Source organism: Capra hircus, chromosome 7 (assembly GCF_001704415.2).
Source record: "Capra hircus breed San Clemente chromosome 7, ASM170441v1, whole genome shotgun sequence".
NCBI classification, from domain to species: Eukaryota; Metazoa; Chordata; class Mammalia; order Artiodactyla; family Bovidae; genus Capra; species Capra hircus.
This window is the reverse complement of record NC_030814.1, coordinates 94568969-94590534: the sequence shown is the minus strand read 5'-3', so window position 1 is coordinate 94590534 and position 21566 is coordinate 94568969. Positions and strand designations below refer to the sequence as shown.

The window sequence follows — 21566 nt, the reverse complement described above, 5'->3', positions numbered from 1 at the left end:
TGCAATTACATCAGTACCATCCATCTCTAGAACTCTCTTCATCTTGTGAAACTGAAACTCTGTCCCCATTAAACACCAATTCTGAAGGCTGGGGGAAGGATGGATTGGGAGTCTGGGGTCAGAGATGCAAATGGTTATATATAGGATGGATAAACACGGTTCTACTATGTAGCACAGGGAACTATATTCAAAAGCCTGTGATAAACCACAGTGGAAAAAAATGTGGAAAAGAATATATACATGTATAGTTGCCTCAGTTTGCTGTACAACAGAAGTTAATAATACTGTAAATCCACTACACTTCACTTTAAAAACACCCTAACTCCCCATCCCTCCCCACCTGTCCCCAGCCCCCGTCTACCTTCTGTCTCTATGGATTGCCTCCTCTAGGGACCTCATAGGAGTTGGAGTCATGGAATCAGCGCTGCGTGAAATCATGCAGTACTTGCCTCTTTTTTTTTTTTTGTTTTGGTTTTTTGGCCATGCCCTGTGGCTTGCAGAACCTTTTCTTAAATTTTAATTTTTATTGTAGTATTGTGAAAGTTGCTTAGTCGTGTCCGACTCTTTGCGACCCCGTGGACTCTAGCCTGCCAGGCCCCTCTGTCCATGGGATTCTCCAGGCCAGAATAGTGGAGTGAGTTCCTTTCTCCATGGGATCTTCCCAAACCAGGGATTGAACCCAGGTCTCCTGCATTGCAGGCAGATTCTTTACCATCTGAGCCACCAGAGAAGCCCAAGAAAACTCAAGTGGGTAGGTAGCCTATCCCTTCTCCAGGAGATCGTCCCAACCCAGGGATTGAACCCCCGTCTCTTACGTCTCCTGCATTGGCAGACGGGCTCTTTACCAGTAGCACCACCTGGGAGGCCCTTAGGTCACCACAGAAGACTGACTAGAGTTCCCTGTGCTATACAGTAGGCTCTCAGTTATCTGTTATATACAGTAATGTACATATGGCAATTCCAGCCTCTCATCTCATCCCACCCTCTTCCCTTGCTATCCGTAAGTTATCCTCTATATCTGTATCTCTGTTTCTGCTCAGCAAATAAATTCTCTGTACCATTTTTCCAGATTCCACAAAGAAGCATTATGTACAATATTTATTTTTCTCTTTTTGACTTACTTCCCCCTGTATGACAGCCTCTAGGTCCATCCACGTCTCTGCAAATAGCACTATTTCATTCCTTTTTGTGGCTGAGTAACATTCCACTGCATATATGGACCATATCTTTATCTAGTCCTCTGTTGTTGGACATTCAGGTTTCTTCCATGTCCTGGCTACTGTAAATAGTGTTGCATTGAACATTAGGGTGCATGTATCTTTTTGAGTTCCGGTTCTCTCTGGGTGTATGCCTGGGACAGCTTGCAGAATTTTAGTTTCCTGACCAGGTACTGAATAAACCTGGGCCCTCGGCAGTGAGAGCCCAGAGTCCTAACCACTGGACCACCGGGGAATTCCCAGAAGCTCCTTCCTTTTTAAAACTGAGTAGTATTCCACTGTATGGATGTACCACATTTTGTTCACTCATTCATCCATCGGTGGACACTAGGGTCGCTTCCACCTTCAGGCTGGTGTGGATCATGCTGCTGTGCACGTGGATGCACAAACATCTGTTCAAGGCCACACTTTCAACTCCTTTCTGTATATGCCCAGGAGCAGGATTGCTGGGTCATAGTTCTATTCCGTAGTCATTCTGTTTCTACATTTTTGAGGGCCCATCATGCTGTTTTCCACAGCAGCTAAGTTGTGTTTTTGTTTTTTAATTTTTTGACTTCACCCCATGGCATGTGGGATCCTAATTCCCTGATCAGGGGTTGAACCCACATCCCCTGCATTGAAAGATGGAGTCTTAACCACCGGACCGCTGGGGAAGTCCAGATTGTTTTGTTTTTAATGAAGTAAGTATTCAAAGCACAGAGGACACTCTGTCTTCCCCACCTGCTGTCTTCCCCTTCTGCGTCTGTGTTGCTCAGACGCAGCCATGATGAAAGTGTTGCTGCGTTTTCTTCCTGTCTAGGGTTTTCCATCGTCACCACATTTTCCTAAACTCAGTTATTCTCTGCATCTTCAGAAAACATTAGGTTCATCTATTCTACTGCACGTATCTATCGGCAACCTTTTTTTCTCAAGCACGTTTGCAATTTTCAAACAAAAGTAAGCTATAGAAAAAAAGACGACACTGAATCCCACAATGGCCAAAACGAATGGTCAGTACTTGTTTCCCATTTTTGTGTCACAAGGAAGCTTTTCTAACACCCCATCATTGCCACAATGACCACGATCACGCGCGTATGTAATGTGTCCACACTGACGTGCAATCATTTGCAACTACTGATTGAAAACTGACGCAAACAGTCACACAACCACTGATCTACCACTGACTGTTCCAGCACTGGTTCCAGGGCCGGGCATGCATGCAGCAATCACACAGACCAGCATCATCCCCAACTGTCTCAAGAACAAGGCAGGCAGACAAACTCCACAAAGAATGAGGGGATTTTAAAGAGCAAGAAATACTACAATCAAAATAAAGCAGAGAACTTGGGGATTTCTCTGGCGCTCCAGTACCTAAGACTCCACACTCCCAATACAGGGAGCTCGGGTTTGATCCCTGGTCAGGGAGCTGGTTCCTGCATGCTGCAACTAAGAGTTTGCATGCTGCAACTCAAGATCCCACATGCCACAACAAAGACAGAAAATTCCACTTGGCCAAATACATAATTTTTTTAAAAAAACAATGAATTGGGATGGTCTGACTCTGATTCTTAATTTGTTCCTTTCCAGATTTCATTATTAAAATGCACACATGTTGTATGTGCAGCTGGACGTTTTTCTAAAGATCTGGCTCTTCTTTTTTTTTTTTTTCCCAAGGATAGCTGGACTTTATACTTGTATATTTGCCTATGTCATCAACTGCCCAGATCAAGATGCAGAAAATTCCCTTCACCTGCCTGGCACTGCAAGCTGGTTCCATCTCCATTAAGAGATGATCACAGATGACTTGTTACTATGGATTAGTTTCGCCTGTTAGAGAATTTCACACCAGTGGAATCCTATGGTGTCTATTCGTTTGTGTCTGAGACACGCATCCATGTCACTGTATCAGTCACGTGCTTCCCTTTATGTCTACATGGTACTCCATTGTAGAGATGGGACAGTTTGTTGGTCCAAGCCTCTGCTGATGGATTTTTGAATTCTGTTATGGCCTGCATTGTGTCTCCCACAAAATTCATATGTTGAATAACCCCAAGTACTACTGCAGTGGAAGTACAAGTGTATATTTAAGGGTAGAATCTTTAAAAAAATTTTTTAAAGATAAATGAAACAAGGTCATTAGGGTGGGCCCTAAGCCAACAGGCCTGGTGTCCTTATAAGGACCATGTGAAGAGGCAGGGAGAAGACAGCCAAGCCAGGGAGATAGGACTCAGAAGGACATTTTGGTCGCACACTCCCAGCCTCCAGAACTGTGAGAAAATAAATTTTCATTGTTTATAAGCTGTTCAGTCTGTGGTATTTTGTTATGGCAGAAACAAATTCAAATGATTCCCAATTTAGGCCATTGTGAATAAATCTGCTAGGAAAGTTCATGTGCATGTCCTAATATGTGCCCTTTTGTGGATGTGTGTTTCTGGTGTTTTTGAAGAATACCAAGAAGTGGAATTCCACCTGTGAGCACCAGTGAGTCCTTTGAAACTGCTGCCACGTTTCCGACCCGTGCCACACCCCGAGTGTCCACGCTCCCCTCCTGACGCCCTCTGTAGAGTTCCTTCTGGTCTTGTCTGTTTTTTTTTTTTTTAATTATTTTTATTTTGGGCTGCACTGGGTCTTCACTGCTGCGTTCGGGCTTTTCTCTAATTGTGAGCAGGGGGCTCCCGTCGCAGCGGCTTCTCTCGTGGTGCACAGGTTCCAGGCATGTGAGGGCTTCAGCAGTTGCGGCTCCCGAGCTCCAAGTGCGCAGGCTCAGTAGTAGCACAGGAGTTTAGTGTTCCACGGCACGTGGGATCTTCCCAGACCAGGGATCAAACCCCTGTCCCCTGCATTGCTGGGCAGATTCTTTCCCACTGGACCACTAGGGAAGTCCTGCTGTTATCTTGGCTGCTGTCCTGTGGAGTCTCTGGATGTGGAAAGGATGTTGGTGTGGTGATAAAGGACCAAAAGAATGGCTCAGGGACTTCTTTTCCATCCAACCTTGAACTCAGGCTTCTCCCCACTGTCCTATGCTGCCCTTGGCTCCCTTTTATTATCCCTTAGAAAATACCTGATTTGAAAACAAAAATACATGTTCAATGTTTAAGAAAAAGTTTTCCAGGGACTTCCCTGGCAGTCCAGTGGTTAAAACTCTGTGCTTCCACAGAAGTGGGTGCAAGTTCAGTTCTTAATCAGGGAACTAAAGTTGCACATGATGTGTGGGGTAGCCACCACATAAATAAATAAATAGAGAACTAAAAAGAAAATTGTATTCCATACAGAAAGAATACTGCAGTGGAAGTACAAGCAAACCTCAGAGAGGTTGCAGGTTTAGTTGTAAACCACTGCTGCTGCTGCTGCTGCTGCTAAGTCGCTTCAGTCGTGTCCGACTCTTTGTGACCCCATAGACAGCAGCCCACCAGGTTCCGCCGTCCCTGGGATTCTCTAGGCAAGAACACTGGAGCGGGTTGCCATTTCCTCCTCCAATGCACGAAAGTGAAAAGTGAAAGGGAAGTCGCTCAGTCGTGCCTGACTCTTAGCGACCCCATGGACTGCAGCCTACCAGGTTCCTCCGTCCATGGGATTTTCCAGGCAAGAGTACGGGAGTGGGGTGCCAGCGCCTTCTCCGTGTAAACCACCGCAGTAAAGCAAATATTGAAATTAATCGATAAAGAAAATATAATGAGTCACTTTTTTTTTTTTTTTTTTTGCTTTCTAGGGCATGTAAAACTCAGGTTTGGGGGATTCCTTGATGGCTTAGTGGTAAAGAGTCTGCCTGCCAATGCAGGAGACACGATTCAATCCCTGATCCAGGAAGATCCCACATGCTGCAGAGCAACTAAGCCTATGCGCCACAGCAATTAAGTTTGTGCCCTAGAGCCTGGGGGCCACAACTCCTGAAGCCATGGAGCCCTAGGGCTTGTACTCCGCAACAGGAGAAGCTACGGCAATAAGAGGCTTGGGCACTGCAACAAGGGAGTAATCCCTGCTCCCCACAACCAGAGAAGAGCCCAAGCAGCAACAAAGACCCAACACAGTCAAAAATAAATACATTTTAAAAACAAATAAGAGTCATGTTTGGACTTCCCTGGCAGTCCAGTGGTTAAGTCCAGTGATTTCCTGCCAGTGCAGGAAAGTGAAGTGAAAGTCACTCACTCATGTCTGGCTCTTTGAGACTCCAATACAGTCCATGGAATTCTCCAGGCCAGAATACTGGACTGGATAGCCTTTCCCTTCTCCAGGGGATCTTCCCAACCCAGTGACTGAACCCAGGTCTCCCACATTGCAGACGGATTCTTCACCAGCTGAGCCACAAGGGAAGACCGCCAGTGCAGAGAACAGGGGTTCAATCCCTGGTCCAAGAAGATTCCACATGCTGTGGGGCAACTAAGCCTGTGAGCCACAACTACTGAGCCTGTGCTCTAAAGATCCTGCTGTGCAACAGCAGAAGCCACCACAGGAGAAACCCCTGTGGCTGCAACTAGAGAAAGCCCTCACAGTAATGAAGACCCAGCCCAGCCCAAAATAAATAAAATAATTTTTTTAAGTCATGTTTACACTATGTACATACGTGTGTATGTGCTCAGTGGCGTCCAACTCTTTGTGACCTTGTGGACTGTAGCCCATTAGGCTCCTCTGTCCATGGCATTCTGTAGGCAAGAATACTGGAGTGGGTTGCCGTTTTCTTCTTCTTCTCCAGGGAATCTTCCCGACTCAGGGATCAAACCCACATCTCTTACATCTCCTGCATTGGCAGCTGGATTCTTTACCACAAGCGCCACCTGGGAAGCCCTATGTAGTCTATTTAAAGGGCACAATAGTATTATGTCTAGGAAAAAAAAAACCTTCTAATTTAATAATACTTTACTGCTAAAAATGCTAAATAAACATCATCTGACCATGCAGGGTTCCCATAAACCTTCAATTGGTAGGAAATCTATAAAGTGCAATGAAACAAAGTATGCCTGTAAAGATGAGGCCAAGTCGAAACACCCAGAAGCATCGGTGTTTAGTGGTTAAGGTCCTTTTGAGTAGCCAGAAATGGGCACAGTTTTCTCTAACAGGGGTGAAGCTCGTTGGGCAATATTTAGCTAATCCCTTAGTCATGACCGTTGTGCTGTTTTCAGTTCCAGCCCTTTAAACCACATTGCACTGGACGCCTTCTTATAGCCAGTTCAGTGCACTTGGATGTATATTTCCTTAGGTCCCTTCTAGAAGAGGACATGCAAATTTGTGAATATGAAAAACATGTTAAAAGGCCTTTCCTGGTGGTCCATGACCAAGACTTCAAGTTACCAATGCAGGGGGTGGGGGAAGGGGCCCGGTTCAATCCCTGGTCAGGCAACTAGACCCCACATGGTGCAACTAAAGATCCCACATGCGACTAAGACACAGTGCAGCCAAGTAAGTAAACACAAAAAGAGAAGAGATTTAAAAAATATATTAAAATATATATACATACATTATATCTTACATATATAACATAGGATGTGTGCTATATATTAATACAAAAAATATAACTATAGTTTATGTATATGTTTATATTTAAACCAAAAAAATCAGATGGTAAAAATTTTAAGTAAAACAGAAGTTTAGAAATAAGCTGCTCTTTCCTGATGGCTTCCTCTCAAAGCATTCTCTCAGCAACAGTTTGATAATTCTGATCCTAAAATAGCTTGAATGTATCTACATATCTATCTACTATTATTAAAGATGTACAAAAATTGGTTCCTATAGCATATGCCATTTTATACCTTGCTTCATCTCCTTTTCTTAGATGTATTTTTAACATGACCTCAAGTAGATCTACTTCCTTAAGGACTGAATAGCATTTAATAGATTACAGCATAGCATGCCTTTTTTTCTTTTAATATTTATTTATTTGGCTACACCAGGTCTTAGTTGCAGCATGCCAGATCTTCCCTGACCAGGGATCAAACCCAGGCCCCCTGCATCAGGAGCTCTGCGTCTTAGCCACTGGACCACCAGGGAAGTCCCAGCAGCATAACACGTCTTAATCTACTTAACCAGCCGCTGTTAATGGGCAGATAGGAATTTCCAGTTTTTGCTATCATGAACAGTACTGCTCGGATAGCTTGTTCTCACATCTTTACATACATTCTCAGGTTTTTCTCACAGGTTGAATTGTCAACTGGCTCAAAGGAAAACACGTAAGTGTATTTAAGTTTTAGTAGATATCATCAATATGCCATCTGAAGAGTTCGCATAATCTCACTAACAAAGTACGGGAGTGTCTTTTTCTCTGTATCTTTTCTACCATTGACTAATATTGAATTTTTACAGTTTTGCCCAACTGCAACATTCAGTGTTTGGATTTTGCATTTCTTGAAGTAAACTTGAGTGAGTTTGCACAAATATTTATTGATTCTTTGTACAAACTTTATAATAGTTTCATCTGTTGCCAGACTGCCCTCTTTCTTTTTTTTTTGGCAGTGCCTCACAGCTTGCAGTCCTAGTTTCCTGACCAGGAAGTGAACCCATGACCTCTACGATAGAAGTTTGAAGTCCTAACCACTGATTGTTACTGTCTTGTCTGACTCTTTGTAACCCCATGGACTGCAGCATGCCAAGCTTCCCTGTCCTGCACTATCTCTCAGAGTTTGCTCAGATTCACGTCTACTGAGTCAGTGATGCTATCTAACCATCTCATCCTCTGGTGCCCTCTGGACCACCAGGAATTCCCAACCACCCTCTTTATTTACTTATTTTCCCAGCCTCCTTCCTGGTCTCCTGCTAATTTATTCCTTTCCACCCTATCCTCTATAGGCTTCCAGAATAATCTTTCTCACAAGAAAATCTGGTCACATTGGGTCACCATTCAGAACATGTCAGTGCCTCACTCACACCCCACAGCCTGCAGGATAAAGAGCCTATGCTGGGAATTCCCTGGTGGTCGAGTGGCTAAAACTCTGTGCTCAAGATACAGGGTGGCTGGGTATGATCCTTGGTCAGGGAACTAGTTCCCACGTGCCACAACTAAGACTCTATGCAGCCAAATAAATAAAAATAAATATTTAAAAAAACGTTATATATATTATATATATATGTATATACATATACATATATATATATGTATACATGTATATATATAAGAGACTATGATCTTTAGTCTAGTTTTTAAAGTCCTTTATAATCTGGTTCCTATCCGTTCCAAATACCCACGAATTGAGCACTTATCAAGTGTAGACACCCTGAGGGTGCTGGGGACCCAGAAGTGAACAAAGCAGGCAAATGTGTTTCTGCAGAAGTCTGCAGCAGTTTTTACCATTTTTTTCATTATCATCCCTCTAAAGGAGAAAAATGGAATTATCTTCCATTTAAATCAGTGTTAATCTAATTACATTTAATTTCTCCCTAACAATAGAAATTAAATGTTTAGGAATAAGATTTTGTCTGGGAGGGTTGGCTTTGGAGGCCACAAGTCATTGTCATCTCCAAGTTGGTTTTTTTTTTTTGTTTCTTTTTTGCCACAGAACAATTAATTTTGGTCCCCTTAGGAGTCATATCACTCCCACTGAGAATGCATACAGTAGAGGGAACGCTGGACAATAAGCAATAAATTAAAGAAAATGGAAAAGATTATATCAGGGAGCCAAGAATGTTACTAGGAATTCCCCGGTGGTCCAGTGGTTAAGACTCTGCACTTCCACTGCAGCGCCCAGGTCTGATACCTGGTTAGGGAATTAAGATCCTGCAAGCCTCACCCTGCGGGGGGTGGAGGGTGGGGGGCGGTATGGAGAAAAAAGTTACTCAAGGAGGGAGAATAGTTAGGGGGTGACTTGATATCTTGATCATTTGAATCAGGAAAGTTCTTTCCAGACAAGGAAGACCAGTTTTGGTTTCTTCAGCTGAAAAATGGAAACGATAATTTCCTCCTCACAGTTCCTGCAAACAGTCAGAGCTATATAATTGAGCTTTATTGTCATTATTTTTAATTTTTAAAAAAAGTAAAAGGAAAGGTCCGGTGGTTAAGATTCAGTGATCCCAATGCAGGCCCTCCTGGTCCAGGAACTAGATCCCACATGCCGCAACTAAGACCCAAATAAATTTATATATATTTGCCGCAGCCAAATAAATAAATAAATAAATAAATAAATAAATAAGATTTTCAGGTAAATGAGCCGAGCCTCTATTCAACGATTAATAGTAAGATACCAGGGCCCAGCGTCTGACATAGCCGGCGCTTCTACCTCCGTCCGTAGGGGGCGCTGTGGAGTGCTACGGCTGCTCTAGGCAGCGGAGCCGGAAGTCTCTTTCACCTCTTACTTCCGGTCTTTGGCCCAGGCTTGGGCTGCGTGGAGATTTTGCGATGCCGACCGGAGACTTTGAGTGAGTCAGGGGTCGTGGAGGGGGTTTGGGAAGCGGACCGGGGATGGGGGGCGGTCCTAGGAGTTAATATGGAGCCTGGGTGCGTTGAGGCCGCGGGAGCCGGGCCTCGCCTCACTCATCCCTCCTTTTGACAAACTTGTCCCCGCAGTTCGAAGCCCAGTTGGGCGGACCAGGTGGAAGAGGAAGGAGAGGACGGTGAGTCTACCTTGTCGCCTCGGATCACCGCAGCCCGGCCTCCCCCCGCCGCCCCCAGGCCGTCACTGCTGCCTGCTCTGATCCTCCACCCTGGCACCGCCGTCAGACCCTGCATCTCCCCTCACAGCCAGCCCCTGCCCCGCGCCACTCTCATCTGGGCCAGCCTATCTCCAACTCCATATGTTCACCAGCCAGCCCATCTTCTGCCGTGCCACCGCCCAAGTCCTTGATGCCAGCACTTCTGCTTCCCTACTCCTGGCAGGAAATTGTTTAACAGCCACACTCCTGCCTTTGTATTAATACTATTGCCCGGATGCCTATAGCCCTCCCCTGCCCTCAGGCCCTCAGGCCAAGGATCCCCTTCCCCTCCTCACTGCTGGAAGTTACTACCGGCCAGCTCCGTGTCCCTGAATGGCTATCCCAAGACACTTCCTGGCCAGTCCTCTGCCCTTGGTCCCACCTTTCTCAGCTCCTGGTGCAGGCATCATCGCAAAGGTCCCTTGATTTCAGCTTGGGAGTTCCTGTCCCTGCCCACCCCACCCCACCCCCCAGCTGACCCCTGCTCCCTCCACTCCCTGTCACAGACAAATGTGTCACCAGCGAGCTCCTCAAGGGGATCCCCCTGGCCACTGGGGATACCAGTCCAGAGCCTGAGCTATTGCCAGGAGGTGAGTGCCCGACTTCTCTCCAGCCCTGGGCCGTCTCTCTCCCCAGCCTCCTTCCTTCTGGTCCCTATTACCCAGGGCTCAGTTCCTTTGTCTCTTCCTCTCTCCCAGCTCCACTGCCACCTCCCAAGGAGGTCATCAATGGAAACATCAAAACAGTGACGGAGTATAAGATAGATGAGGATGGCAAGAAGTTCAAGGTGAGGCTGGGGAAGAGGTGGGAGCCCTTTGCTTGAGGGGCACTTGGACTAGGAGAGAGTAGTGTGTTGGATGTCTTGATGAGGAAGATCTGCTAGGAACCTTGAGGAGCAGAAGGCCCAAACGTTTCCCCTCCTATCCACAGATCGTCCGCACCTTCAGAATTGAGACCCGGAAGGCCTCAAAGGCTGTGGCAAGGAGGAAGGTAAGACCTTTCTCCCCCTTTCTTGGGGGCTCCTCCAGGGCTGACTCAAAGAAAAAATAGGAGTTCTTTTCTCTATTGCCTTCATTTTTAGAAGTGGTGTTTAACTGTTTGTTAAACAGTTTCCTGGTGGCTTCCCTGGTGGCTCAGTGGTAAAGAATCTGCTGGTTCATCCCTGGGTCAGGACGGTACCCTGGAGAAGGGGATGATTACCCACTCCAGTGTTCTTGCCTGGAGAATTCCATGGACAGAGGAGCCTGGTGGGCTATAGTCCATAGGGTCGCAAAAAGTTAGACATGATTGAGAGACTAATGCTTTTTTGTTTTTTTTCTAATTTTTTGGTTGCACCACACAGCATGTGGGATCTTAGTTCCCCGAGCAAGGCTTGAAACCACGCCTTGTGCATTGAGAGTGCGGAGTCTTAACCACTGGGCCACCGGGGAAGTCCCCTGGGTGTACCTCTTTTGTTGGAGCAGAACTGAGGCCTGTGTGCAGTCCGTGGGGGCCCTGAAAAGTCCAGCAGGTGCAGGAGTGGGAGCAGAGGGGTTGGTTCTTACTTCTCTTGGCTTGTCGCCTGGGAGGAACAGAGCCAAGCCCTCCTGTGAGGTGGTCGTAGCAGCAGAAGTGATGGCAGTAAATACGTTTTGCACAGTTACCTACATACTCTGTGTTAGACCCAGGTGCTTCGTGGGAAGTATTTTCTCATTCATTCCCCTAGCATTCCAGGGAGGTGTGGGGAGCATTGTGGTCCCTTATAGGGGAGGATGCCAAGGTGCAGGTTGTTTAAGGAGCTCAAGGCCCCTGGAAATCTGGGTGATCCTGCACACCCCTGAGTATCACTCGGTGGAAGCTGGTCAGCCCCTGCCAGGGGTTGTTGGCTCTGGACCTGTTTACCCCTGAGCCTCAGTTTTCTCATCTGTAACATGAGGCTGAGAGCTGCCCCTACTCTTGGAGCTAGCATGGAGCTGGGGCCTGGCATGCCCTCAAGGAATAGCAACTGTCATCATCGCTTCTCCAAGGAGCATTTGAGGGCGGTGAATAGGGTTCAAGACTCACTCACCCTCAAGGTGGCTCTTGTTAAGTCTAGGGTGCAAATGGAGGGGGTCCCACTTGTCCTTGCCCTGACCTGTCCCCCATCCTGCCTTGAGCTCAGAACTGGAAGAAGTTTGGGAACTCAGAATTTGACCCACCGGGGCCCAACGTAGCCACCACCACAGTCAGCGATGATGTATCCATGACATTCATCACCAGCAAAGAGGTAAGTGCGGTGGCTGGCAGGGGGAGCCAGTGGCCAGGGTGTTACTGGAGGCAGCAGGGGAGCAGCTGAACTACCGTCTGAACTCCCACCACCTGCCCTGCCAGGATCTGAACTGCCAGGAAGAGGAGGACCCAATGAACAAGCTCAAGGGCCAGAAGATAGTGTCCTGCCGAATCTGCAAGGGTGACCACTGGACCACCCGCTGCCCCTACAAGGACACGTTGGGGCCCATGCAGAAGGAGCTGGCCGAACAGCTGGGCCTGTCCACTGGCGAGAAGGAGAAGCTCCCCGGAGGTGCCAGGACCTTGGGATATTGCTGGCAGGCTTGGGGGTTGGGGTGAGGAGTGGGAGTGGAACACAGGAATTGCGTGCATCTCTGGGAGTCGTGGGTCCTCACCTGGGGTCTGGACAGGACCAGCAGTGTTGGTGGTTATTACCTCCCACACAGCAGTAAGGCTGTGGCCACAGCCCACGTTGGTTTGTGTGCAAGGCTGCAGGTGGGTGCTCTTCTGGTGACGTTAGCTGTCTCTTCCTGTTGGGGCTGGTGAGAGCCTGTAGTGAGCACGGCTGCAGGTGTAAGGACATTGCGCGTAGTGAGGGAAGATGGCTGTTCTCTCAGTGTGTCTGTCCTGACAGGAGCTTGCTGTGTTTGCACACATATGCATGCACACACACAGACACACACACATACACTGGAGTTCTATACTTGTGACTCGTGTGCACAGCCACTTGTCACCTGTCCCCGGGATGGGACCCTGGGGGCTGTTGCTACCCTGTGCACCGTCCTGGTGTGTGTGTGAGGCTGGGCGTTTTCTCACCGTGGGTTCTCTCGCTTTTCCTGTGCTGCTGGCAGGCCGGGCTTGTGGGTGGATCAGCCTGGGTGTGACCTTTAAGTCCTTTTAGTCCTTTTAAGACCTTTAGCCCTTGAAGAATCCCCCAGATGGCCTGTGGTTTGAGAGAGACGGTGCTTGGGGCTGGATCATGGCCGGAGCGGCTAGCGTCCTGGGCCAGGCCTGTGCCAGGGGAAGCTGGACCTAACCTTGCTTTTGGTCCCCAGAGCTGGAGCCTGTGCAGGCCACTCAAAACAAGACTGGGAAGTACGTGCCTCCGAGCCTGCGCGACGGGGCCAGCCGCCGCGGGGAGTCCATGCAGCCCAACCGCAGAGGTGAGGCAGGGAGGGCACCCCAGTGCTGGGCTGGTGCGCGGGCGGGCACCCCTTGTACCCTGTGATTATCCTGTGGGTGGGGCCGGCCCCTCAGCGATGCCTCTCCTTGCCTGCCCAGCTGATGACAATGCCACCATCCGTGTCACCAACCTGTCTGAGGACACTCGTGAGACCGACCTTCAGGAGCTCTTCCGGCCCTTTGGCTCCATCTCCCGCATCTACCTGGCAAAGGACAAGACCACCGGCCAGTCCAAGGTGGGCCAGTGGCCGTGGGGGCGGGGCGGGGTCCTGAGTCCCAGCGGTGCCCTGAGCATTGTCCCTGACCCCCACTCCCTCCCCCAGGGCTTTGCCTTCATCAGCTTCCACCGCCGCGAGGACGCTGCGCGTGCCATTGCCGGGGTATCCGGCTTTGGCTACGACCACCTCATCCTCAACGTCGAGTGGGCCAAGTAAGACCTCTGCCCTCCGCCGCCCCTCATGGCATCGTAGCTGATGCTTGGGCTGACTGTGGGCCTCTCCAGGGATGTCCCGGGGTGTGGGTCTTTGGCTGTCCTTTGCTTCTCATGGAGGGCCCCACGCCCCTAGGCCTGTCTGGCCCCAGGTGTGCTCCGTGCCCTGTCCCCCTTCCTCCCCGTTGATTTCGTGTTGTGTATGTAAGATGGGTGGTGGTCCTAGGACTCCCTAAAGGATCTAGAGCCCCCTCACTTGCCATCCTCACCCACCTCCTGCTTCCCTTTCTAGGCCATCAACCAATTAAGCCAGCTGCTGCTGTTGCTGCTCAGCCCCTGGCCCTGGGACCCTTCAGTGACAGAAGGCAGCCTCCTGGAGCAGAGGGCTTCAGGGCAATAAAAAGTCTCTAGTCTCTAGCCTTGTGCCATACCATTTATTCCCTGATGTCAATCACACTGTTGTGTGTGGGGCTGGGGCCGGGGCCAACCCTCCACCCCCCACCCCCACCCCCCACCCCCCCCATCTTGGGTTTGCTCTGTGGCCCTGCCCAGGGTTAGTGCTATGAGTGGAAGCTCCTGCAGCTCTGGCAGCCTTTCTGTGGGGAGGAAGTGGCTCCTGGGGGCCTGCTCTCTGCCTCCATTCTGCTGCTGGGTTCCAGCATCTTGTGATGAGGAGGGGGCTGAAGATGGGCCGGGTCACGGGCTCAGCTCGGGGGACTGGAGCCCTGAGGTTTGGGGGGTGGCTGTGACGTTGAGGGGCAGGGCTTGGCTGGAGCACGGAGTGTCCTTTGGGGTCTGTCCCTGCCCGCAGCGTTGGCGGCAGCAGTCCAGGCTGGGCACCACAGCCATGTAGAGTAGCGGGTGGATGCAGATGGCTAGGGGTACAAGGCCCCGTGTCACCTGGTGGGCCAAGTATGTCCTTTGGGCCAGTGCCTTCTCAGCCGCGGCCTCATTCGCAAAACCTGGGCAGAGGGCTTGCCAGCGCAGCCGGGCATACACGTTGAGCACTGCCGTGATATAGTAGGGCACGTAGGAACTGGCATAGAGGGCCACGCCGCTGGCCACCAGCACCATCACCTGCAGCTTGTGGGCTGCTGTCATGCCGTGGCTGTGCTGCACGGCCCGCCCCAGGGCACCATAGGCTGCCAGGGTGAGCAGCAGCGGCAGGCCGCAGCCCAGGGCCGCCAGCGCCAGGCTGTAGACCCGGTAAGCCTCAAGCTGGCTGTCACCCGCTGTCCCCAGGCACTTGGTACAGGCCCCTGGGCTGGTCACAGAGCACTGGCCTTGGCCCTGGGACCTGCTCAGGTGAGAGAAGCTGAGCGTGGGGGCAGCGAGCAGGACCGCCAGCGCCCAGCCAGCGGCGCTGACAGCCCAGGCGTGCTTGGGCCGCAGTTGGCTGTGGGTGAAGAAGGGGTGGACGATGCCCATGTAGCGGTTGAGGCTGATGCAGGTGATGAAGATGACGCTACCCAGCAGGTTGCAGGTGAAGAGGAAGCGCTCGAGGCGGCAGGCAGCCTCGCCGTAGCGCCAGTGCTTGGGCGGGTAGAAGTAGGCAGCAAGAGGGGGCAGCGTCAGGGCGTAGAGCAGGTCGCTGACCGCCAGCTGGGCCGAGAAGATCACAGCTGGGGGCCAAGGGTGCTGCTCCCGGCTGCAGAACCGGTACAGGGCCAGGCTGTTGCCGGCCAAGGCCACCAGGAACTCGGCTGCCAGCATGGGCCACAGAAAGCCCTCTTGGAGGCCACTGAGGAGGCGATCTGCAGCCTCCGAGAAGTTGACTGGGCACTGCATGGCACCTGTGAGCAGAGGGTGTGGCACATCAACCCTGCCCCTCACTGTGGCTCCCGCTGTGGCACCCTTACCTATTGTGTCCCAGGAGCCCCTTGTGGGCATGTTTCCAGAGTGCTTTTCCACACCCAGGATGGGGGGTGCCAGCCACAGCACCTTTGTACAGAGAGACTCAGAGACCAAGGGAGGTTAGAAGCCCAGGGTCCATTAGGCTGTGTCCTGGGGCAAGAACCAGGGAGGCACATAACCTGGCATCGACCACCAGCGCCACCAGGGCCTGGGGTGAAGCAAGAGCCCCCCACCCCCCTCTACAACTCTAAGACCCACATGTCAGAGTCTGTACCCCCAAGTGTCACCATCTACCTGAATCAGGAGTCTGGTCCACCTCCCTGTCCCTGCTCCCACCCTCATCATCCATCTGTCCTCACAGCCTCCAAAGGGCACCTGAGTCAGGTCACAGCCATACACTCCCAGACTCTCTCCCTACCTACCTGGAAGAAAAAACAGTACTCATCTCTTCCCACAGTGCCCTGAGGGAGCTACCGCTCCCCCACCACACACTCATTTGTGACTCTCACCAACCATGGTGTCCTGGCTGTTCTTTAAGGCAAAACCTACCTCAGGGCCTTTGCATTGGCTGATGCACCAGGCTTCCCTGGAGGCAGTCCCCCTCTCCTCCTCCTGGTCTCGGGTCCTAAGGTGACCCTAACCTGGCAACTGCTCCCCGTGGTCCCCTACCGTGCTTACTTTTCCTCCACAGCTCTATCCCCATCCATGTGACCACTGTAAAGAAAATCCCCAGAACTTTCCCTCCCGAGGGTAGAAGTGCCCTGCTCCTGGCCTCTGCATGCCAGCACTTGGGATGCGGCAGTGTAGGGGAGCTGAGCTGAGCTCTGTAACCTATGCTTCATACACCCCACTCAGCCTCAGCTTTCTTAGGAATGGCCTGGACTCCTGGCTGGTCCAGCAGGCGGGCCATTAGCTCTGTGCACATACCCCTTCCATGACTCAGATGGCTCCTCCACTTTCACTTCTGCCTTCCTATCCCACCCCGCTAGTCTGGGAGGAAGTGGGTCCAGCAGTGATTCTTTACCCATCTCCCCACCACCGTCTAGGAGCTGGCCACCTCCACCCCCAAGGCCCTGGATGTGCCTGGTTTCACTAGCCCGGTCTCGCTGGCTCCTCACCTGAGATGTTGCTGGCTGAGGCTCGCATGGCCTGCCTCTGGGTCTGCAGCCGCACTGTGCCCCGTGTAGCGTGCTCCCTTCTGAGACACAAGCCGCTGGCCCCTCCCCTTCCTGGCAGCACCACTTTCAGCCCGCGAAGCAGTCTGGACACATGCCTCACTTCTACTTCCCGCTTCCCTCCTTCTGACAGCACCTAACCTCCAGAGCTCCTTCATCTGCTGTGGGGGCACTGGGTAGGCTGGGGAGGGGTCCAGGGCCCCAGGGCACCACAGAAGGGTCACACCTGTGTCACCCTGGCATATGAAATAAGACCTTGCACATCCACTGCCCAGGCACAGACAGAGGCCCAGGTACGGAGCAGAAAGCAGGCCCACCATTTCAAATGCAGACTCAGCCTCATGAGAAATGAATTTATTAGAGTGGAAAGTGGGACAGCAGCTCTCCTTTATGAAAGGAAACCGAGGGCTGTGCCTGGAGGCCCAGGAGGGGAGCCCAGCACAGCATCTCTCGGGCCCCAATCTGGGGCATTCTATCTGCCACCCAGGCTTGGCCTCAGGCTGCTTTCTTGGGTGGCCGAGGTCGGCCTTGCCCACGGTTCCTGGCAGCCCCCCTGTGTCCCATCTTGGCCTGGGCGCCTGGGCCCCTGCCCTTGGCCTTTTGAGGCCTCCGATCACTGCCTCGGTCCAGCTTCTGTTCCTTCAGCCGCTGCTTCTTGCCTGGGGGCCCAGTGGGCCGCCTCCTCTTGGCTGCCTTTGGAAACATGTCTGCAGGAAGAAACAGTGTCAGGGCCACCAGGGCGCAGGGACAGACAGGCGCACGGTACCCAGGTGCCCTGAGCCCTGTCTGCCACACACCTTCATCAGGCTCCTCGCCCACAGCCTGGCGGAAATACTCAGCCTCATCCTCTTCTTCCTCTTGCTGGCTGGTCCCCTCTGCCTCTGGCGGGGCCCCGGGGTCCTCTGCATCGCTGTCCCCATCGGCCTCTGCCTGCGCCCGCTTCATGCCCGCCAGGCTCTTCTTCCTGGAGGAGGGACATCGGTCAACATGGCAGCCTGCACCGGGGACCCCGCCCCACCTGCCTGGTGACCACACACTTGTGAGCCTCTCGCTGCTCCCGCTTGCGCCGAACATTCTGGGCCTGCTGGTCCTGTCTCTGGGCCTTGAGCCGCAGCTTCTCCTCCTTGGCAGCCAGGATGGCCTGGAGCTCCTCCTCTGTTTTGTGCACTGAGCAGGAAGAGGCGGCCACTGAGCTCTTCATCCCCAAGACACAGGGGAACCCGCCCATGACCAGGCCGCAGGCCCCACTGTGCTCCCGGCCCCACCCTCACCGAGCCTGTGGAACAGCACGTTGCCCTCTCCGACCCCCTCTTGGATCTTGATGAGCTCCAGCGTCATCCGAGGCCCAATCTGGAGGGACAGCAGAGGACAGGATGGGGTGTCAGTGCCTCCTCGGGGATGGGGGGAGCCACCAGGCCTACCCTGCACTGGGCCTCACCTCTGTGAGCCGCACGGCACTCTGCTGGGCCCGCATGTTACCACGCCCTGCCACAGCCTGCGGCAGTTCTGTGATGTTGTGCTCGCCGTCTGGCTCTGCCTCACTCTCCGACAGCCCTGCGCCCCTGCGTGGGGGACACAAAGGGCTCAGCAGGGGCTCCCTGGCACCAAGGACAGCTTTGGGGTCCCCTGGAGTGTGGTGCCCCTAACCCCCCACCTCCAGCCCCAGCCCTCCTCACGTGGCCAGCAGTTCACTGATGTCCTGCAGGCGACTCATGTTGGGGAACTTCTCCTGGAGAAGCTTCTTCATCCCACGACTGGCACCCACAGGGACCACCTTGATGCTGCTGTAGGGGTCAGAGGGAGGTGGGGATGGGGGTCAGGAGCCATGGGGTCACAGGTCAGCTCTACCCTGCCAGCCCTTTCCACAGTGCGTCAGTGCGTTTACTTTGAGATTGAGCAATCACAGAGTCTCAGCAGCTGTGTTGTCATCAGCCGCACATGGGGCCAGGCAACCCCCGCCAATTCCCCACTGAGAACTCACTAGTGACGGAAATCCAGCTCCTGGGCGTCAGGGTTGTAGTTGATGAGAAGGCAGCGCTTGATGGTGTTCAGGTTCACCTGGGAGAGAAAAGCGGGCACAGCACCTGCTGAGTGTTCCCTGGGCCTCCCTATGTGCCAGAGCCCCTGCCGAGCCCTGGCTATGGCCACACTCCAGAAGGGCGGCCTGGGTGCTGCCAGCACTGCAGGGATAGATGGGGCTGCAACTGGAGTCCACGGGCTACCAGGGGTTAGAAATCCAGCTTCCGAGGCCTGTTGAGGTTACCCACACTGGACTCCCGGATGACTGGCATCTAATAAGCCTAATTTGAGACCCACTAATGCCAGGGATCAGGAGCCAGACCGATTTAAAGAATCCAGTCCTGCCTTCTTGTCCTTCGTATCCAACCTCAGACTAGTGTCTTCACCTCTGGCAGCCTCCGTTTCCCTCTCTGTAAAATGGAACACGCTACCTAGCTTAGATCAGCATTCAGTGAAAACACGCTTAAAAAATAAAATACCATGACCTGCCAGATGGGAGAGCACGAATGGGTTTAGAACTCAGGACCCAGAACTCTCAGCTTTCGGGCTAGGAGGTGAAGACTGAGCCTGAGTGTGGTCCTTGCTGCCTGCTTCACCTGCACTCACCTCCGTCACGCACGGCCTGGCTTACCTTGTGCACGTTGATGGAGGGGAACAGGTTCTGGAACATGGTGGCCATGAGCTTCACATGCATGCCATGAGGGCCAAAGCTGTTGAGCACCAGGAGGGGCGGGTGGGCAAACTGCTGCTCATGCATGCGGTGCCGGCGTAGGGAGGAGACCACATCACGCACCAACGTGTACTGCAGGGGGAGGCGAGGAATGGGTGACCACCCGTCCAGCACACGCAGCTGGTGCAATCCCCAAACCCAGCTCCTGCCCCTCGGAGGCCTCACGTCACCTCCTGCGTTGTCAAAGTCACTCAGTCGCGTCTGACTCTTTGTGAGCCCATAGACTATACACACAGTCCATGGAATTCTCCAGGCCAAAACATTGCAGTGGGTTCCCTTCCCCAGGGGATCTTCCCAACCCAGGGATCAAACCTAGGTCTCCTGGGTTTGCAGGCCGATTCTTTACCAGCTGAGCCCCATGTCACCTTGAGTCCTTACCTTGTTGATCCTGAAGGTCAGGGTGGGGCCTCCTGGGAGACGCATCAGTTTCTGCAGAAGGAAAGATCTGTGAGGGTTGAGGTGTCTAATTCAGGAGCGGGGTTGGAGGGGGTGGGAAATGGAGACCACCGCCTATCTCTTCAGAGCGTTTACTTTGAAGCCAGAATCATGGCAGCTCAGAGGCACAAGGGTCATCATGAGAGCTGGCAGTGGAGGAGGGTATGGGGAGTAAGAGCATCCACTCACAAAGTAGACGTTGGTCTCTGTTTTGCTCACAATCAGGAAATGTGTGACCCCAAGGGGCCCAGCCACTGCTACACAATCTTTCAGAGAGTTTTTCTTCCGTATCTGGAAACGATAAAAAGAAAAATGGACAATCACAGATAACCTCTTATTAAGTAAAGCCTTTAAGCCTAACCTGTTATGTCATTTCTTACACAACCCTTTAGAGAACTAGGGGGAGAGAGGAATGGAATGCTCTTGGCCTCTAGAGTCAATCAGACTTTAACTGAAGCTTCTGTCTCTTGACACTGCATCACCACATTTTTCAGAGGGCCCATCTGAGGCTCAGCGAGGTTAAGTAACTTGGCTCGGGCCTTTGAGAGAAGCCAGCTTTGCTAACTCGACTCCCCTCTTAACCATCAGCCTTAGGCACTCAGCCAAGCTCCATGTTGGGTGCGTTCATCTGCTCGCCCTCGCTGCTGCCCCTCAAAGACCTGAGAGGCAGGCACGATGATGGTCCCCATAAAGGTCCCTTTCTCCAGCCTGGGAAACTGAGGCCCCCAGCGATTTCGAGGATGAAGCCACCCCCGCAGCTAAAAAGACGAGGCCCAGGGTGGGTGAAGGTGGGCTGGGTAATGCAGACCTGCAGGCGGGTGGCGGTGAGCGGCTCCATGACCCGCCTCAAGTCCATACTGAGCTGCTGGACGCTGCGACCCACGCGGCCCCGAGCAAACACGAACGAGTGCGGCTGCGCGGCATAGGCTTCGAGGTTCCGGAGATGGGCCTGGGCGCGCGCGCGCTTCTGGTGCCGGGACTGCGGGGACAAGAGGCAAGAGGTGAGCCCCGCGGCCGCTGGCAGAACCCCGCCCGCGCTGCCCGCTGTCCTGGCCGCCGCGACTCACCCTCCCCGACTGCCCCATGCCGCCGTCCTTTCCACGAGGCCTCGTCTGCCGGCTGCTTCCGGCACCGCTCAGCTCACTTCCGGCTCCGGCGAGGCGACTATGGGCGGCGCCGCGATGACATCACCAACAGTGCATGCGCACCAGGTGGCGAGAAAAACTTCGGAGGGGTTGCTATGGAGACATCGAGGGCCTGTTTCTACGAAAACCAGGGCGGGGCCATGGTTCGAAATGAGCCGCTGGTTCGAATCCCGCCTCGGCCATTTCCACGAGCTGTGCGATTCTGAGAGCCAGATTCTCCACTCTGAGGCTCCTAAAATATCCTAAATGATCATCATTTTCTCTCTGACCTGCGAATTAAGAGAGATGATGTGTACACAATACTTGGCACCCTGGCGCCAGGCACTTGGGAGCCTGAGAGGAGGGTGGCGCCTTGGCAATTACTCGCTTGGGCGCCCAGCTCCTGAGGATCAGCTGTCCCTCGCAGAGGCCCTGTCTGTGGACTGGCTGGGGGATGGAAACTCCACATCACCTTCTGGAAATTCAGGGCAAGGCAGGCGGGCGCTTGGTCAATAATTCCCCCCCTCCCAGTTTCCGCTCAAAGCCCCAGTCTTGGCCTCA

General features: G+C 52.5%; 2 protein-coding genes across 4 annotated transcripts; one reads left to right on the top strand and one right to left on the bottom strand.

Moving 5' to 3' along the window:
- On the top strand, positions 9451-14085 carry EIF3G (eukaryotic translation initiation factor 3 subunit G). Of its 2 annotated transcripts, XM_005682350.2 has the most exons (11): positions 9451-9536; positions 9685-9731; positions 10316-10399; positions 10508-10596; positions 10740-10799; positions 11950-12054; positions 12159-12348; positions 13112-13219; positions 13338-13474; positions 13562-13668; positions 13961-14085. In XM_005682350.2, exons 1-11 carry the CDS (start codon positions 9517-9519, stop codon positions 13974-13976), a joined length of 963 nt encoding a protein of 320 aa, XP_005682407.1. In that variant the 5' UTR covers positions 9451-9516; the 3' UTR covers positions 13977-14085. The 2 variants fall into 2 exon arrangements, with proteins under 2 accessions (XP_005682407.1, XP_013820603.1); XM_013965149.1 differs by having other exon boundaries at positions 10316-10596.
- On the bottom strand, positions 14194-21054 carry LOC102186858 (suppressor of SWI4 1 homolog). 2 transcript variants are annotated; one of them, XM_018051016.1, is made up of 13 exons: positions 20949-21054; positions 20690-20860; positions 20071-20172; positions 19825-19875; positions 19348-19518; positions 18679-18755; positions 18374-18481; positions 18136-18259; positions 17969-18047; positions 17735-17864; positions 17495-17661; positions 17318-17404; positions 14194-15461 (listed from the first exon to the last, which is right to left on the bottom strand). In XM_018051016.1, the coding sequence occupies exons 1-13, from the start codon at positions 20964-20966 to the stop codon at positions 14365-14367; spliced, it is 2382 nt and encodes a 793-aa protein (XP_017906505.1). In that variant the 5' UTR covers positions 20967-21054; the 3' UTR covers positions 14194-14364. The 2 variants fall into 2 exon arrangements, with proteins under 2 accessions (XP_017906505.1, XP_005682406.3); XM_005682349.3 differs by lacking the exons at positions 17318-17404; positions 17495-17661; positions 17735-17864; ... (7 more) ...; positions 20690-20860; positions 20949-21054 and adding an exon at positions 16641-16829.